The 18709-nt window shown below is 40.2% G+C and overlaps 1 protein-coding gene across 5 annotated transcripts; it reads right to left on the bottom strand.

The window, feature by feature from the left end:
• Positions 1 to 2584: 2584 nt before the first annotated feature.
• On the bottom strand, positions 2585 to 18056 carry LOC136097906 (RING finger protein 151-like). Of its 5 annotated transcripts, XM_065830802.2 has the most exons (10): positions 17899 to 18055; positions 15818 to 16075; positions 13513 to 13626; positions 12756 to 12930; positions 12393 to 12618; positions 11102 to 11241; positions 9151 to 9313; positions 7865 to 7985; positions 6906 to 7148; positions 2585 to 6136 (listed from the first exon to the last, which is right to left on the bottom strand). In XM_065830802.2, exons 5-9 carry the CDS (start codon positions 12596 to 12598, stop codon positions 6912 to 6914), a joined length of 867 nt encoding a protein of 288 aa, XP_065686874.1. In that variant the 5' UTR covers positions 12599 to 12618; positions 12756 to 12930; positions 13513 to 13626; positions 15818 to 16075; positions 17899 to 18055; the 3' UTR covers positions 2585 to 6136; positions 6906 to 6911. The 5 variants fall into 5 exon arrangements, with proteins under 5 accessions (XP_065686874.1, XP_065686871.1, XP_065686869.1 ...); XM_065830799.2 differs by having other exon boundaries at positions 2585 to 7148; positions 15965 to 16075; XM_065830797.2 differs by having other exon boundaries at positions 2585 to 7148.
• Between the last annotated feature and the right edge of the window lie 653 nt (positions 18057 to 18709).

The following is an 18709-nucleotide window of genomic DNA, read 5'->3' on the forward strand; positions in this document are numbered from 1 at the left end:
GAAAAACCTTGCGAAGTTGGAACTGATAAAGAAATGTTCACTAGATTCAGCACTAAATGTATTTTCATGTTAAATGCAGTGATTGAAGCCAGCTTTTTACATGTTTGTGTTCCTTTGGGCTCCATGAGATTTCGTGGAATTAACTGATTCTCAGTAGCCTGCTACTGCATTTTTGGATGGGGTGAGGAGTAGCAGCTTGTTTGAAAGGCCACGTGGAATTTTTACAAAAGCTCTGTTTTCACTGATGCTTTGGTCTCTTGACATTACAGAAGTGCTATAAAGGGGCCTTCATCTACTTAAATATGGCCCAGTTGTAATATTCTTGTTTCATGTAATGTTAACTTACTCTGGAGAGCTTGTCTGCCTAGACTTGTAAACTTTAACACCCTATTTTAAGTGTTTCTAAAGTATGGCAATACTTTAGGCTGATTTTTTTTTTTTTGGTGTTTGTTTTTTTTTTCTTTTTTTTTTTTTTTTAAGTTTTATCCTGCCTGATTAAATTAAGTAGGTTTTTATTTGGACCACAGAAGGCCCCTGTTACGTGTGCTCTTGCTGTGTGGAGATGTGGAGACCCTGGGACAGCGTCCTGCTGTTTGAGAGCCGATTACTTTGCAAAGTCAGTTGACGTAACCTATGAAAGCAGTAAACCTCTGTTAATTGACTGGGTGCAGTTAAAGGGAATAGTATCGGTTCACAAAAGTACACGCTTTAACATTGTTTAAAAGAACGTGAAAAAAGGTTTGGATTGGAAGCTGAACGATTTTCTGAGTGGTAAAATAACAGGAAGATGTAGTTTAACTAATAATGCAATTGTAATGAGTAAAATTGGTGGAGCTCTCACAGGCATGACGGGTATTAATGTTTTTTGAGGAGTGCTGCATAAATTTTTTAAAGCTGGCTGGCTCCTTTAGACCGGGTGTTTATGGTTGGTTTATTTTTTTCAGAAACTTTACTGTGTTGGAAACTAGCAGGGATATGAATCATTTGTTTTCTGTCAGGGAATTTGGAATGAAAAGTGTCAAGCATGGAATAAATATGTAAATATTCAGTAATGGTTCTTGAAAGTTTAAAATACATGGCATGTCACACTAGTCATTTTCGAACTAGGATGAAATAAAGGGTTGGTTAAATTGTTTGATGTATGAAAGCTCTGTAAATTTAATTGAAAAAGAATTATACATCTATCATGTTTTGGTTTTTCAAATGAGTTTAGTTCTGTGAGCTTTCAATGCAAAGTGGTTCCTTTCTTGGGTAAATTCAACTTGAAATAATGCTGTTTAAACCTTGGAGTTATTTGCTTTGCTCTTTTAAACTGGATTCCTTCCATGAGTAAATAACACTTTAAGCATTAAATTTTGCTTTTTATACTCTGCCCAAAAAGAAAGTTTCAAGTTTTGTTTCCTGATGGGAGCACCAGAACTCTGGAAGCAGCTCATGCTAATGACAAAATACAGTTTAATGAATCGCACACTTCCCTGATGAGCACAACGCTTGGGAGGAGCAAGTGTGGCAGAACAGACCCCAGTGCGATCCGCAGCCCCATGCTGGGTGCACGCACCGTATGCGCCCAGGGTGGGTGAGGAGAGGAGCTTCAGCCTGAAACGTGCAGGAATTGCCTCTGTTCACTGAATGTCTTGGTTAACAGATGGACAAAGGCATTCTTTGTGTGTGGGATAAGGCTGAGACAAATTCTGTGCTCTTTTTTTTTTCTTTTTACCTTCAAACTCTTCAGCAACTCTGCAGTCTTTATTGCTGTATACCAGCTGCAGACCCGATGCAGGTGGATGGGGACAGGCACATGAATGGGTTATCTGCAAGCGGGTGTGCTGCGCTCCGCAGGTGTGACATGCAGGCTGTCATGTCAGCCTTTTCACCACTGAGTAACTCCTGCCACCAGGTGCGAGAAGGTGTTTGAGCCGGTAAACACAGAGCACTGCACACAGCAAACGCGTGCTCCAGTGCCCTGTGTCCTGATTGCTCGTGTTTAAGCAAATGCACCCCTAGGTTACAACTGAACAACAACTCGCTGGTTTTCTTATTTGTTCACATGGCTTAGTGACAGTGTTAGGTTAACAGCTGGACTCTGATCGTGATAGTCTTTTCCAACCAAAATGATTCTATGATTCAAATCCCATTTGGGCTCTTGTGGGTATGAAAAACCCACATTAGGGATGAGATCCCTTCAGCTGATGGACGGTGAAGTAATTTTTCCCTTCTTGCCAGTTCATCATCCTGCCGTCTGTGCAGGACCAGAATGTCACACTCTTGGAGTCCCAGAGTTTTCAACTGCTGCCAGCTCTTCACCTTCAAAACAGCTGCTCAGCCCATTCAGAAATGCCCAGCCATGAGGCAGGAGAAAAATCCTTGAGGAAGGAATAGCATTTGACGGAATACCTGCCTTTATTGCTGTATAGTGCCTCGATTTGGCAAAATACAGCCGCACCTCCTCCAGTGCACTAACCCTACAGTGTAGTTTATTCGTGACCTCCCCCATGGTGCAGCCAGTATACCCACATTTTGCTATTTCATCTGAAGAAGAGACTCGAACTTCCCTAACAGAAAAAATTGAAACAAACTTCATTAATTATGCTAGAGACTACTTTATTAATCCAACTTTTATACAAAGTGTACTTCAAAGTGGTACAAATAGTGTTACTGTTTTACAGGCTAGAGATTAAGATCTGTTAAGCACTGTTTTATCCTTCTTGTGTATATAAAGGTAGAAAATGTAAATAAATTGGCAGTGAACCATAATGCTGGAAGACAGTTCAATGTTTATTTGTTAAGAGAAAGTTGCATAGAATTGTAGGTCTTTATAAAGGCATCTATCTCTGTGGTAAAATCTCCCTGACCTATCATACTTCACCCAACCAGCAGTATGGGAGAAAGGCAAGGCTGGTACTGCTCCACTTAAATACTGTCCAGCGCTTCCATGCAGAAAAGCACCATGCCAGAAACATCCAAGAGGACAATGCACAGAAAATGTAACTTGCAAGGCTGCCCATTTCTGTAAATCTGAGGAACTGTTTGCCACCTGGGATCAACTGATACATTACACTTCTTAAAAACACCTAAGAACAGTTGAGATAAAACCACTTTTGGCCAGTCAAAATACTTCACTATATTAGGTAATTTGTTTAACTATGTAATTCCATTCCCTTTTGTGCTGACAAGAAACACTTGTACATATGTGGTACTAAATTAACTTCCCTCATGAGACTGTTAATCTAGTACTAGAATTGTACTGAAAGCTGCCACCTTAATTAGGAAGTCCAGCAAATTTCTTCCTTGCTGCTCCTGCACTCAACTCAGATGCATCATTCTCAGTTCCACACCTTCTCTTGAAACTCATCTAAACCTACGAGAAGCTCCCTCCAAAACTTGCTGTTCCTGCTCCAGGCAAAATAATCCTAGCACCAACAATCCATACTGGCCAAGTCCATTGACAGGGTTTTGCTTTGAGAGGAGTGCAGGTGAATGAAATGCAGATTTAATGCTGAATGCCTTGAATTTGACCTCTCAAGTGGAAGAGTCAGTCTAAGGGAACTAGATTTGTAACTGGCCTCTTGTGTCTTCAGAATAAATATCTAAATGTTGATTTCTTTCAAAGGCAACCTTACCAGTTGCTTTAAAATATTTTGTAAAATATATACTTAGTATTATTTTTTTCACCCAATTTAATGTAGCAGAAGGATTTGCTCAATTGCTTGTAATACCTTGTAGTCTCACATGCTCTACTTAACAACTGGCTCTCTAGGAGTTTTGTTTGTGAATCTCCCAGGTTTGGTACTATTACATTTTGTACCCACTTAACTGTGGATAAAGATTTAATCTCCTTTTTAACTCTAATGCTGTGGTAATTGTAATGGCAGCAGCCACTGCACAGGCTGGCGCGGCTGCCCCACGGCGCTGGGGCTGAGGGAAGGCAGCCGGGCTGCACACGCTTTCTCTCCGCTCCCTTGGCTCCACAGCCTTTGCTCTCCCTCTTTCAGCTGCAAAGCGCTATTAGAAGCAACTAAAAATACAACTGTTTGCTCCGTTACTGCTCCACTTGAGTAACAGTTCCACCTGTGAGAAAACGGAACTGACTGAAGTGTGATTTAGTAGGAGAATACCAACTTAGTGCTGGAGCCCTCCTGTAATGCACTTTAAGCAGCGCCTCTCATATAATCCTAAAATATGGTCTTCACTTACACCAAGTCTACTACAATATTTAGACCCTTAGATTTTATAAAAAGGATTAACAAACTATTTGAAAGAAAGAAAGAAAAAAAATCCCTTGTTTCTGCCATCTGCTATTTAGAGCTGCATAATATAAGAGCCTGGAAAAGCTGAAAGTAGATAAAATATTATCGCAATGGGCTACTGAATTTTCACCTAGCCAGTTATAACACAGGTAAAACGATGACCACACTTCAGCAAGTGCCCCCCTGTAAGTGGTTCATCAGCAGAGGAAAATATTAAGTGCAGAACAGTTTATCAACACAGAGGAAGAGGATTAAGCTTAAATTAACGTGAGCGATCTGATGCTATTAGCTACTTTGTGCTGATTTAAAATACCTCTGCAAGGGCTTCTTGGCTGCTGAAGGAAACCAGAGCTGACAGGTCATTCCAGCAGCAGGGAGGTCCAAAGCGCTGCCGCATTTCAATGCTGAAAGTTCATACTCCAGAGCTGGCAACTAGAAGCTGCACAGACCGCAGAGCAGAAAGTCCTTCCTTACCACCTAGAAGGTGTTTTGTCCTGTAGTTTCATGTCTGTCACTTAGGGGACAGACAGCAGAGCAAATGCTAAGTAAATACAAAATAAACCCTGTTTCCTGTTCTAGAAGGAATTCAGTCATAAATATGAGAGTCAAACTCCTAAAACAAACAAACACAGAGATCCCATTATGGAGAAAGCACTTGCTTTGTCCAGTGGTCAGAACAGAGAAGATTGGGCGATCACTTCTGCCCTCCAACTTGGGAAAGATGATCCAGCTCATCTGAGTTCTACAGGATTTTGAAATTTTTTCTTCTTGCACATTAAGCAAAGCAGATCAAGTCACATCACAGAACCACACAGTTACAGTACACAGAAAAGCACCGTCTGACTCTAATAGCGTGAAATCTGGTGTTGCCAAGAGGCTTCAAAATCAGTGTGAATGCTGAAGCAGAGGCACAGACCACAGACACCAACACCTTGCTTATTTAGAACATAACATCATAAAAGCATTTTTACTTCCTACCTACAGCTTTAATATGCACACTGATACACGTGAATTGACCACTGAATGTTTAGTGCTAATGAAGGTCTTCCCAAATTATAGCTACTGTTTTACTGTTTCAGATTGTTAAATATGGCTGCTTAAAAGATGTGCTATGTCATGAGTTGGTGAGACTGCTACAGTGACCTAAATACCGCCAATGATTATAATTTGATCTTGAATATATTTGGACATAACTCTTCCTATGAATGTTTTCTTTCAGTAAAAACCAAAACAAACCAACTTTCACAGCAGAGTTATTTCCGTCAGATTTCAAATGCACAAGACCTGAACGTGTGTACATCTGCTTCAATGATAATAAAGCAGGTTAGAAGGATTTATTAATGCCTGAAATTAAGACAGCTCTGACCACAAGTCCCCATAATGCAGTGTACGTGCTAACGGAGTTGGCCGCCTCTCTCTTTGGTTACGCTGTTAGCCATAAAAGCGTTGCTCTGAGTGACAGCGAGGCATGCACAGTAATGTATTTGCTTTCTAAATGATACAATTAAGCTTATTCAGATTGTTGCACCTGCACACATTTTCCTGAAAGTTCAAAACTGATTTAGCACATTCAGTAAACAGGAGGCCAGGCTGTCCCCTAGTCACTCCACTGAAGAGCTGGAATGGAGGACAGAATATGGCTTAGCTACACCACAGAAAACACCACGGACAGGCTGTGCGAGAAGTTTAGAGAAAAGTCTTTGAACCGTACAGACTTCTTACGCAGTCCTTACGGACAAATGCCCCCTTGATTCAGTATTTATCGGTCTGTTAAAAAATCCTAGTTCTTACACAATCGCAAACTTGAGTACTAATAAAGACGTCCAGAGTCCAAGTGACTGTGCAAATATTCATCTGTTGTGGATATTAACGTTCAAGTGGCCTTAAACCTGCCAAAAGAAAATTAAGGATACTCAAGGTATTTATATATGCTTGCTGAGTATCGAATGGGCTGGTCTCAAGCTTAAAGGACTTTCACATACAAAAAGCTCCAAGTTACACATCTATTGAAAAGGTTTTAGACAACTCTGTTGCCTTGGGCTTTAGTATTAAAGTGTGTATCAGCCTGGGAAATTAGAGAAACTCTAAATTAAAAAGTCAGCCTCACCTGAAGCTGTTCCACAGCAGTTGAATTACAATTTAAAGTGCTTTCTCTCCACCTTTGAAATAGACCTTCCACAGACTGTAAGCAAGCAAAATCTACTCATTTCTATTATGGACTTACTAATTCTATTTATTCCCAAATGCCACTACTAATGATTACATTTTCTTTCTGTTCCAAGTCTAAGCATAAACTAGATTTTAAACAGACTATAATGGACTAGGAAGGAAACAAGCTTTAAGTATCTTTGACTTTAAAAGGCTCTGGCTTTCAGGATTGAAAGACTCCTATAAATAATGCACTGAAGAGACTATAAATCAAGTCTCCTTCCCCTTTTTTATAGAAACATTAGTTAAAAATGTATTTAGTTTTAATGCCCACTGTTCCCTAAGAAAAAATTTCCCCATCTGTTTTTATGCCCAAGAGGAAATAAAAGTCATAATCTAGATTTTAAAATAAATCAAGTAAATCAGAAGTGATTTACCAATTATTCATGGAAAGTAGAAAAGTTTGCCAGATGGTCCCAGAAATCAGAAGAAAATGCTTTTTGAGCTTACTTCTGTTTAGATAACTGTAACTTCCCGAGGTTTTCGTTTGACGCTCTCTAGTCGCGTCAGAGGGCGGAAATTTGTTGACTTCCTGCTTCCTTCTGTAGTAGTTAATCGACAGTCCTTCTGCAGACCCTTCAGCAGCTCCATTAACTCCCGTTTTTCCAGCTCTGCCTGCTCCAGCTCCTGGCGATGCTGTCTCTCTGCAGCCATCAGAGAGCGTACATCTGACATCATTCGTGACATCTGACTCTGAAACACAAACACAAATTTACTGCAGGAAACCAACTCTTTTCTAAGAGTGGTGGTATGAAGTCGAATTGGCAGGGTGATGGATTCTAAAGAATAAACAACACTGAAATCATTTTTGATAGTGGAACAAATGTAAATTTCAGACAGAATCCAGCATTCACCTTCAGAATGGTCTTGTTCCAAAGACTCAAAGAGAGTTTTCCTGAAAGTGCAAAAAGTTTATTCTGAAGAATAATAAACAGTGGCTTTACTCAGTTGCTGCTTGTATTTTCTATTTCAAGATCCCAACCAAAATAAGGTTTTGGTTATGTTCCAATACGTTCTTCAAGGATTTAACATCAAATCCAGTAAAAATAAAAAAGGTAAGTATAAAGCTCATCCATTGCTATGGGCTTTAGAAATCATTATTCTGTGATATAATAAGAACTGGATGAATGAAAAGATGCAGTCCTTGCACAAGGGTACCCAGGTTAGCTCCAATGCATTTGAAGCAGGTGAAGCACAGGAATACACCAGTAATCTAGATTATTCACCTGACTTCTCCCCAGAGCTGCTCAGCCTGGCAAAGGACTGTGCCAACATCTCTTCTGCTTCCCATACTTAACCTAAGTCTCATCTCTGTGAGACTATAATTAGAAAATAAGACAATACTACTGGCAAAAGCAAAAAGCTAGACTGATAGAAGGAAAAAAAGAAAACAAAATGATCATATTTACCTTTAGTTCCTCAATTTCATTTTGCAGAATACTCTCTTTTTGGACCATATGCCTTCTCTGTGAATCTAACCTCGACTCCATCTCATGTTTTGCCTCCTCCACTCTGCAGATCATTTCTGACCTAAAAGGTTTATTTCTCCTTGGTAAGTCTTGTAAGCACAGAAAATAAGAGATTTTCGAATTCCAGAAAGCCTCTACAGGACACCACTCTAGGGGCATGATAATACTATTTATTCATTTAAATAAAACTAACATAAAAAAACGCATGTGCCCAGGGGATACTAAAGTGACCACGCACAGCCTACATTTGGGACAACTGTATCATATTCTTGAAGCAATTCTATGAGCTGAAGAACATATATTTATGACTTTAAATGATTTACTGCCTTTTACCTGTAGTGTACACCTGCTTAGTATTACTAAACACATGCAGTCAAGATAAGAAGCGTGAATACTATACTATGGCTAAACATGTAATCTTGTCACTTTTATGGTGGACACTAAATGATAGTGTGCAGCAAACTATTATAACAATTCACACAGCTTCACAGTCAAAAACTTTCTCTCCCTACATTAACTTTCTGAATTCAGACACCAGGCAGCAGAATTCCTTGTGTCTCAGTGCATTAGACCAGATTTGAGCCTGACTTCCCAGCAATCTTCAAGAGCACAAGACAGACAGTGAATTGAAGGACAGAAATGGGAAGGAGCATGGGAAAACTGGAAAATCACAGAAAGCTACAAAAACATATACATGAGGAAAAAGGATGCCAGTAAGAAGAGTCATATTCACCAACTGTTATGAATCTGCCAAAATTTTAGTAAAAATTGAACATTACATCCTCAGAGGCTTAATCTACCAGTCTGTAACTGCCAAAATAGTTAGAGATCTTTATCTTCTGGATCTGTAAAAATATAAGCTAAATACAATTATTAAATAATGTGAATTTTGGTCTGTAACATGCCAGTGGAAAAATGAAATTGCCAACTTCAGTCCAGTTCTTGTTAGGTATTTCATCATTTTATATGGGCAGCTCACAGTCTTGTTCAGCAACATGAAATGGTATTTTAGGACTTATAATAACTTGGACCCACAAAAATAATAGCAAAAAAAATCAAACAGTAAGAATTTAAAGTTAAGCTGACACATGCTTTAGCCCATTAGCATCAAGTAATTAATCGACTATTTAACACATACCAAAATCCAGTGCTAGCATTTGAAGCGCTTTAAGCAGTGATCTTAGGCCCAGACTAACACAAACATCAAAGAAACAGAAGATTTGTACCGAAGTAGTTCTAACTCTGTTCTCAGCTCCGCTACACAATTATGCTGTGCGTCTTCTGCGCTGAGAATGGTGTAACCGCAACCATTGGGGCATTCACAGCTCCGATATTCGCACACTGCCAGGTGACCATCTAAGTTACGTCGTTCGATCTGAACTGTACAACCTGAACAGGGAACAGTAAGGTCAGTAAGGTAAGCCAGTCATTTACAACTAACGAAAACATTTTTATTAATTCCAAACAAAAACAAGCAAACAAGCTGCAATATCTTGAGCTAAGCAACAGTGAATCTGTTAAAACAATGAAAAACCTGATTTCTTTAGAATACAAAATGCAATAGTTTTAACACACATACTAGTAATAAAACACTCTTGCAAAGTCATATTAATATCTGTCTATTAACTGAAAATGCATATTAAAAAGTAGGTATTTTCTGTGCAGTCTTCTGCTGCTGGTCTGGCATTAAAGCAACTTCCATAATGACAACAGTGATGCCAAGCTAAGACTCTAGCAGCTTGTCTGCACTTCTACCACAAATCGCAATGACTGGAATTGAAGAAGAATGCACATGTGTAAAAACAAGTTATGTACCACATCTAGAAAAAAAGTCCAAGGACATGTAGCAAAACGGCAGGTGAGATGGAATGTAACCTTGTTTTTCTCAACATTGGTTGGTCCTGCGTGTAACATACCAGAGCACATAAATAAACAAGAACATCCATCTATGAACATTTAATAACTGAACATTTCCACAGAAATTCTAGGATACAAACTTTACAAATCTGTAGTGATTAAAACCTAGGGAACCAAAAATGAACACTATATAAATTCTTGTCACATTTAACACTCTAAACTTGAAGTTTGTATTCTTAACATTTAATCTTTGAAGCACTGTTTGCTGTAAAACACACTTATATTTAATTTGAAGATGAAATTGAAGTGAGAAAATGGAAACAATGGAACAGTGAAACTTGCCAACAAACCACACCAGGAAATTGCAAAAGACAGCCCTTTAGAAGAGCTTTACTAATAAATATAATGATTTGTAATTGAGATACTCAAAATACACTCTGCTGGATTCTTGAGGAAGAATTCAAGAACTGTAAGAGTCCTCACAGGCTGCACGGCAGACAGCAGAGACAAGGTTCCTAACTCTGTAAATGCTGCTGCTGTGGTAGGAAGAAAAACAGGTGAATCTGAAGCATCTGCAGGAGTCACTTACTGCTGAGAGGAAGAGTAACTTCCAGTAGAGCAACTCTAGCACCTTGATCTTCTTATAATTGATTACAATGGCAGACTTGACTATGCCCTTAGCATCATTAATTAGAAATTAAATTTGTCTAAGAACATACAACATTTTGAATAAAATTGACTGGGAAATTTTACCAGGATGTTCCTTTTTAGCTGTATGTTTCTTCCTCAGGAGGTGTAGGTTTGTTTTAAATAAAAATCTTAACATGAACACAACATCTCTAACCGTAGTTCAGCTTAAAACAATTCTTATTTCCAATATATGTTTTTGTTAAAACCGCAAGAGAGCATGAGTGGCTGCACATGCAGCAGGTAACTGGATGTTTTATCAATAAAGTGTGACCCACTAGTGTTCTGTAGGTGCTGTGACTTGATTGCAGCATCAAAATGAGCAGTCAAAATTGAAAGACAACCTCATAACTTGACAGAAACCAAAACACACACTCTCCTGTATTTTCAGAAATTTGAAGTCCATCATACTCATTCATTTTGGTTAGTTCTTAGATAAAAAAACGTAGCTAATGAACATAATTGCCATAAATTGGTGATACATTTTGTTCAAAAAGACTGCTGTAAAGATCAAGCCAAAGCTTTGAATTTCTGTTTGTTAATAACAGCCATTATTGCCATTCTGTTGACAAAAAGATGACAAACACATGTTTTCTGAATATAAAGGACTCAACTTCTTTGAATGTCACTCACCGGCATTGGAGCAACGTATCTGACTGTATTCACACTCCCTTTCATGCCTGTCTATAGACTCCAGAGAACAAATCATTTCACAGCCGTACTCTCTGTTTTTGCAATGCAGCTGAAGACGGTTTAAATCATTTTTCATATACCTACATGCAATAAAAAGGAAATGTTATTAAATCTGGGAACATTATTGAAAAATTTGTATTTTCAGCTTTTGGCAAAAGAAAGTAAGATTCTAATCTCTGTTAGGATAAATTGTGAATAACATTTAATTTTATTTTTTTTAGAATTTGAGGGACTATATTGGAAAAGAACCGGCTTAAAAACCCCAATGTTAATGGAAAATTCAGTCTCCAAAATTAAATGTGCAAATGAAATCTTCATTTTTGAATAATTTTTTAACTGTGACCTTTCACTAGCTCAGCAGGTATTACCACGAATAAACACTAGGGCTACTTGTTCATCATTTAAGTTTTGCGTTTCTAAATATGTCAAACCAAACCGACTACAGTGAGTCCAGACAGAACTATCTATAAATTAAACTCCAGGGTTCTGTTTACCCTGTACCTCATCTTTCCACACAGTAAAATCTCATTATTAACAAAACCACTGGAGTACTAATGGAGTTAATTCAACGTCTGTGGCTGAAGGTTTTAGACACATAACTGTTAATCTGAGCAAGATTAGACAATGCTGGGGTTAATCAGCAAGCAGCATCTACTGGCGAAACTCTGTGCTGGCAAGAAATACGGAAGACACTCATGGAAACAGCCTGCTTTACATGACAAGGTGGTGCAAGCCAGGTATTTTACAGCTAAAGACCTTTCTAAAAAAGTATTTGAAGGCGAGAGGTTTGGTTCACCTGTACAGGAATTCTTCATTACAAACCCCACTACAGTATCTAGGTAAGACTGAAAAGAAAACCAGAAGATATACAGTGTTCAGTGACTGTTGTCAATAGTTGCTTTGCCTGCTTTCTCTAACAAAGTATGGGAAAGTTTTGGTGCTGTAGCAGACCTGCATTCAGAATAATATCCAGACAGATATCCAAAACCAGCATTCAAGATATAAAAAGGTGGAGAACAAATAAAGTGGTCTTTCTCTTTTGAAATCTTAATACCTTGAAAGTCAGTTATAATAAATAGAAAATGCTAATACTTTCATGCAAGTTTCTGCCATAGGCATACTGGATAAAGACAATTTGAATGACAGTAAATGACAATAGATGAAACTGTACAAGCAAGGTGAGATATCCTAAATTTGTGCAATTTCAACATACAGCAAGATTATTGTATACCTGTAGAGAGGTCGTAGCAAAGATACATCAACCATTTGTCTGTCTTCAGGGCAGTTGCTGTGATGAGTCAGCCATCCATGTATACAAGCAGTACAGAAAGCATGTTCACAAGGAGCCTGTAATGGATCTTCTAACACATCACGGCAGATGGAGCATAATAGGCCTTCATTGACGTAGCCAACGAAACGCTCAATATCATAACCCATGCTCTCCACACACCTTCAACCTGTTAAAACGACACAGAGAAATAAAGCAGTCTGTCCTCAATCTGTGTGGCTAGATTCACAAACAAGCCGGGAAGCAGTTCTAGAAATACAGAGAACGTGAATAAAGAACTTCACAGACGAGAATGCAAACACTTACTTTGGAGATTTAAGTAAGAATTTGGAGGTTGTACTGCTGGATGTCGGAATTCAATTTTTGTATCAAGATTCTCTGAATTCTGAAGGTAAAGATTTTAGCAGACAGTTGAGCTGTTACTGAACATAGTTCTAGCAGTCACTGTGAAACATCCAGTTTCTATTGACTTGAATTCTACCTGAAGCAGAAACATCATAGAAGTTCAAATGCAAATGTCTGTTTTCCAGTTTCATGTCTTATATAGTGTGTAACAAACTTCCAAAACAGTGTCCTTACAGACAATAGCTGCGGCACTTTCAGCCAGCAGATTTTGTATTTATGAACTACACATTGAAAAAAAGGCTAAGATTCTTGACTCATTGTAGACTTCCATTCCAGAGGGAACAGCATGAAATCTCCACATGTCTAGGGAAATACTTAATATTCACAAAGAAAAAGATGCCAGAACTGCAGCTAACCCTGAAATCATGAGGAGCTACTGTCTTCTCCTACATGGTCTATTTTATAAAACTCAGTAGCCTTTAAATGGATTTGAAAGCTTTGTGAAGAACTAACAGGCAATCCGCCTTCACCAAAATCCTATAATGAAAATCCTAGTAGAATTTGGTAAGACTCCACAGAACTCACTTAGAAGAATACAGTTTAGGCTTCACATTCCTCAACATACAAAATTACATTTTTAACCTTACTGAGACTCATGAGAGAGGTTTTTGTTTGTTATGAGGTTTTCTAAATAAAACAGAAAATGAAGATATCCTACCTTTTTAGATTTTAGTACATATACATATAGTTTATCCAAATACTTCAGAAACCGTTTTGTCATCAGTAAGACATGTAGTATTTCCTTCAGTTTCTCTTCACTGCTTTATTATGCCTATGAGAAAAATTAGAAAGAAAAAGGCTCAGTAGTGTTTCCTAAGTTACCGAGTCTATGTCTAACCAGCCAGCTGCTGAATAGATACTGTCCTAACAGCCCATTAAAACAAAGCTTTCCAAAGCTGGCCACTGAAAAAGCTACAAGTGAACACAACAGAACTGACTAGATTAGAGGGAAATAAAGCCCCATCAGTCTCTCTTTCAATTATTACTGATGCAGATATTTATCTCAAAACTGAACACCCTGCTGCTCTTTAATTTTGAAGCCTTCTGCCTAGGTTCGTAACATTGAAGACAAAAGAATTCAATATTATTTAAAAGAAGGAACTGAAACCTGGTAAAACTATATTCCTTAAAAAGATGAAAGTTTCTTATCTAACCTGGTTTTATCTGGGCATGATATGCAGTTTATTTTTAAAACAACGCTATCACAGTCAAGTTCATTGTATTGACAAATACCATTGCTCTGATACATAGCATAGCTAAGGTTGTTTACTTAAAACAAAAAATTTAAAATTATGTCATCACTTAAATCCCTGAAGTTGATATCTAGCAATTGCAATATGACATTCAAAGAGAATCCCAGTCTTAAGTGGAACTGTGTCAGAACAATAATGATCTCTAAGAACTAATGTAAAATTTTGCTTTTAAGGGAAAAAAAACTTTGCAATTCCTCTACATTAATACAAAATAAACCTGGAATTTATATCTTATATTTCTCTGAGTATCAAAGCAGATCTTTCCCAGTTATGAAAGGTGCTTGTGTTAGAAGGGTATTTGCTAAAATTAAAGTTAGTAAAACCTGTAATGAGAGCACACATAACAGAAGCAAACAGGCATATACCCAAATGCAAAAGACATCACCTGCTACATGGTTTCCATATCGTGCTTTGTTTCTACTGGCATTTTTATTACACAGTCAACACCAGGGCTTGCCAAGATGCCTGAGCTGCCTTTAGATAAGCTGGGACACGGACCAGCTGGGTGACCTAGTGACAGCGTTGCCACAGTAGCAGGGAGTGCAATCCACACAGGCTCCTGACAAGGTCTCAGGCAGACTTCACACACTGCATTTACCTCTGTGCTTCTGTGGCTACGTTGTCATCAACACAGAAACTAAATTTACAAGTATCTGGGATATGCTATTCCTTCAGCCACAGCATTGACATTCTAGGTCCTAAAAGAGTCTGCTCAAGAAAATATCATATTATGAAGATGATAATGATTTTTACACTGTTGTTTCCTTTTATGTTTTCAGAGGTCTTCAACAAAGACAAGAAATTCAAGACTTTGGTAATTCAGTGTGAACACAACGAGCATTGTTTGCACAAAGCTGTGATTGTAAGGACATCAAGGACCACAATGGAAGGTTTAAAAAGTAGCTGACTTCACATTCTGCTACTGATAATTGGCATTGTTGTGTACTATTTCCCAATGCTGATGAAAGCGTTGAAACATATGTTTATGCTGGAGGACTGTTAAACAATACAGATAAGTACTATGATTTGAAGTGTTAGCCTAAAATTTTGAATTGGCTTGGTGGATCCCAGAGGACTCAGATTTTACAAAACCTTCATCGAGATACAAGACACGTCAACAAAACTGAGTGTTTTTGCTGTCCTAGGGTTTCTGTTTTACTGAAACTGCAGATGCTATAAGCTACATATTGCACACAAGTTGCTGATCCATGAGCACTAAGTCTTCAAGACACTTTTTGCTGTATTTTAGCAAGTTCGAAGTCTATCAGAATGCAGTAAAGAGTATTTTTATCAAGTGTCAAACAAAAACTTTACTCGTGCCTGACAGAAAAATTTAGTGCAACAAATCTATCTATCTAAAGCCCCAACCTAAATGAGAGTTCAAATGGGAAGTGGATGGGCACTTTGAAGCAAAAAATACAATCAAGGCAGTTTCTGATGAGACCTTCAGTATGCTTTCAAGACTGATGTTGAAGCAGCACCATCCCACAGTGTCAGAATCCTTGTTGCTTTGAGTCTGAGACCTACGACAATGACTGTCCCTGAAGTCCAGGACTTCTTCCAGCAGAAATTTCCTGACCTGACAAACTACAGCTGTTTTACCTTCTGACAACTTCAAGAGACGCACTTCAGTCAACGGATAAGCAGATGGATAGCACTGGATGAATGCCACGCACTCTAGCAGTACAGATCATTTTCCTCAGTACTTACACCATGAAATGACATAATTTTCAACTTCTGCTCTTCCCCAGAAACTTCTATCTTCTTGACTATTACAATTCACTGATTGTCACACTTCTTTTTTGTTTGCACCTACAAACGACATAATTTATCACTGCTTTCCCACATTCAACTAACATCTCAAATCTTGCCTTGTCTTTGGTTTCTCTGGTCCAGAATTTTGCCTATCACCTGGCCACTATCAGCGACACTGTACACAAGGATATCTGGAACTTCTGGGTGACAAATCTGGAAGGCAGAAAAAACACAAACTATTACATGCTATTTGCTTTCCATTGTTTCACATATATTTCATTTCTCCCCATAGTTTTTGACAAGCAAAAATCTCCTCCAGAATTCACAGGTAAAATACCATTTTTAGTAGCTGCCATTCCACTTTGTTTGCGAGGCCCACATCTAAAACCAGCTTCGAGCTATGCACTGCGCTGCCTTCAAACACAGATTTTGTGTGGGTACATGGTGAAGACTGATGGGAGGTAGTTCCCAACAATATAATGGCATCGCTTGCTACATGTCTTGACATCAATCAATGCTATTCCATTGTAAAAAACAGGACACTGAGATCAGATGAGTGACTTGCATTTATTCATCAGCAGTAGTCTCTGGTTTTTAAAAACTGTTTATTTTCGACGTAACAAAACAAAGCATAACTGCTTGAATAGCTGCAGTGAATCATAACAGAACTACAGATGTGCATCACTATGACAGCACTTTCAGAAGTGTCCTGCGGCTGGAAAACAAACAATTTATGCAAGGTCTGGGGATGAGGTAACTGTAAAAACACTTGTTTCAGTTTCTATCTTCATGAAGATACACTGTACTTTAAATCCTGCTATACAGAAGCAATGTTTTAGGATGTCTTACGTCACTCTGCTACAGTCACCTTAAGCCACCTTCAACCCAGCATTAATGTCCAAAGATGCAGATTCACCCCTTCAACTGTGACAGTACAAGCTGCTTCTACAGTGGTAGTGATGTATCATACTGGGTAAATGACCTGTGTCAAAACTGAACTGGAAAAAAAATCTTTGACAGTTGAACTACGGTGGTCCAAGTCAATCTATCTGCTAATTAATGGCCCCCTAGCCTCCCTCTACTTCTTTCCTTGAATCAGTTAGAACACTTCATTTGGCCCTTTCCTGAACTACGACTTGGCTATTTGCTAGGCTAGATGTTCTTGTAGATGGCTCAGCAGAAGCTCCAGTGACTAAGGAAGAAGGGCAAGACAGGTAATGACAAACCGCAGCCAGGGCAGAAAGGACAGAAGGCCACAGCGGTGGCGGAGGTTCAGGCTGCCATAGAGCTATGCCCTCAGATCAGCTCCCCAGACTGGTACACTGTGGAGTCTCACAAACATTTGTGTCAGAGAACGGGAACAGAAGAGGATAACAATGAAGGGACAGTTAACACCAGTTTACACTGATGTAAAAAACTGACTTAACAAAAGCTTCAATAATAACCAGCACAAGATATACAATTAGTTTAAGTCCTATGCCTTTACCAGGAACCACCTAAGAAATCGGAAACAACTTTGACAAAGAACATTTTTACATAACCCTTCCACTTGCTGTCTTGCTGCAAAACCTACTGAAAACGGAGCGACACAAACACCCATCTCCCGGACCAGCTGCTGGGCTCCCAGGGACTGGACTTGCTGCACAGCGCCGAGCCCCAGGGCAGGAGCGCTCCCCAGAGGCTCCGCTGTGGACGGGGCTCTGCACAGGCCCTAGGTCGGGCCTGGGTGGGCTCTTCGGGAATGGCCAACGATCGCGGTCACAAAGAACGAAACCGGCCTGGAAGCCCCTGGAGCAGCAACGTAAGGCCGAGCAGCCGCCCCCAACTGCTCACTGGGGCGGCAAAGCCACCGTCGGGCCTGCCGACAGCGGGCGACCCCTGACAAGCGGCAAGATCCCCGGGCAAGGTCTCCCACTGCACGGTCCCGCTCCGCACAGTCGTCCGCCCCGGCCCCACTACCGCCGGCAGGCGGCTCCAGCCCAGCCCGGCCCGACCGAGCCCGCAGGTGGCCGCAGTCACCCGCTCGCCCCGCTCACCCCGCCCGGCGCCGCCTCGCCCCGCCGCCGCTCGCTGTCGCGAAGTCGAGGTTACTTTTGCGGCCACTCTCGCTTGACGGCCGCGCGGCGCGCGGCACGCGGCAGGAACGCAGCCTCTCCGCCATGCTGTGTGTGGCAGAACGGCCTCGCGCATGCGCAGCTCTCAACGACGCCAAGAACCTCTCGCATGTCCGTGCCGCGCACGCGCACCTCAACGCTTCCCCGGCGGAGGGATTGGGTGTGCGCACGCGTGCTTGGAGGGAATGCCGCCTTCGGCACATGCGCGGGGCGGGCTGAACGGGAGCGGCGGGACAGTTGAGTGTCCGCGCGGCGGGGCTGGGCTGAGCGAGGTACGGGCGGGCCGGGCCGGGCCGTTTGAATAGCACTGCTTGTTGTACCGGCTTCAAATCCTTACGCTTTCTACTCATTTGGAGGTTGGTTTTTTTTTTTTTTTTTACATTATTTTTTCACTAATATTGATATTCAAGGGGATGCACTCGCGTTCTGCAGTTTAACTAAGTGAAAGTTAGTCGTCGCGTCTTTGCAATTGCTCACAAGCCCCATTTCACTTCGTCACCTGTGCCGGGAACGTCTCTTCGTACTTTCCAGAGAGCAGCTTGTTGAGTTTGTGCCAGGATGGGAAACGAAACCGCCTTTACCAGGGCTCTGTGCTCGCCGAGTTGAGCTGAACGTGTGACGCTTTGAGACAGTCTTTGTGTTTCATTTTCATGCAGCTGCTAAGATGCTTTTAAGGAGAAAAATGCAACCGAATTCAATGCTTCTGAAGCCGGATGCGTTCACGAGATGCTTT

This window comes from Patagioenas fasciata, chromosome 2, assembly GCF_037038585.1.
Source record: "Patagioenas fasciata isolate bPatFas1 chromosome 2, bPatFas1.hap1, whole genome shotgun sequence".
In the NCBI taxonomy this organism is placed as follows: Eukaryota; Metazoa; Chordata; class Aves; order Columbiformes; family Columbidae; genus Patagioenas; species Patagioenas fasciata.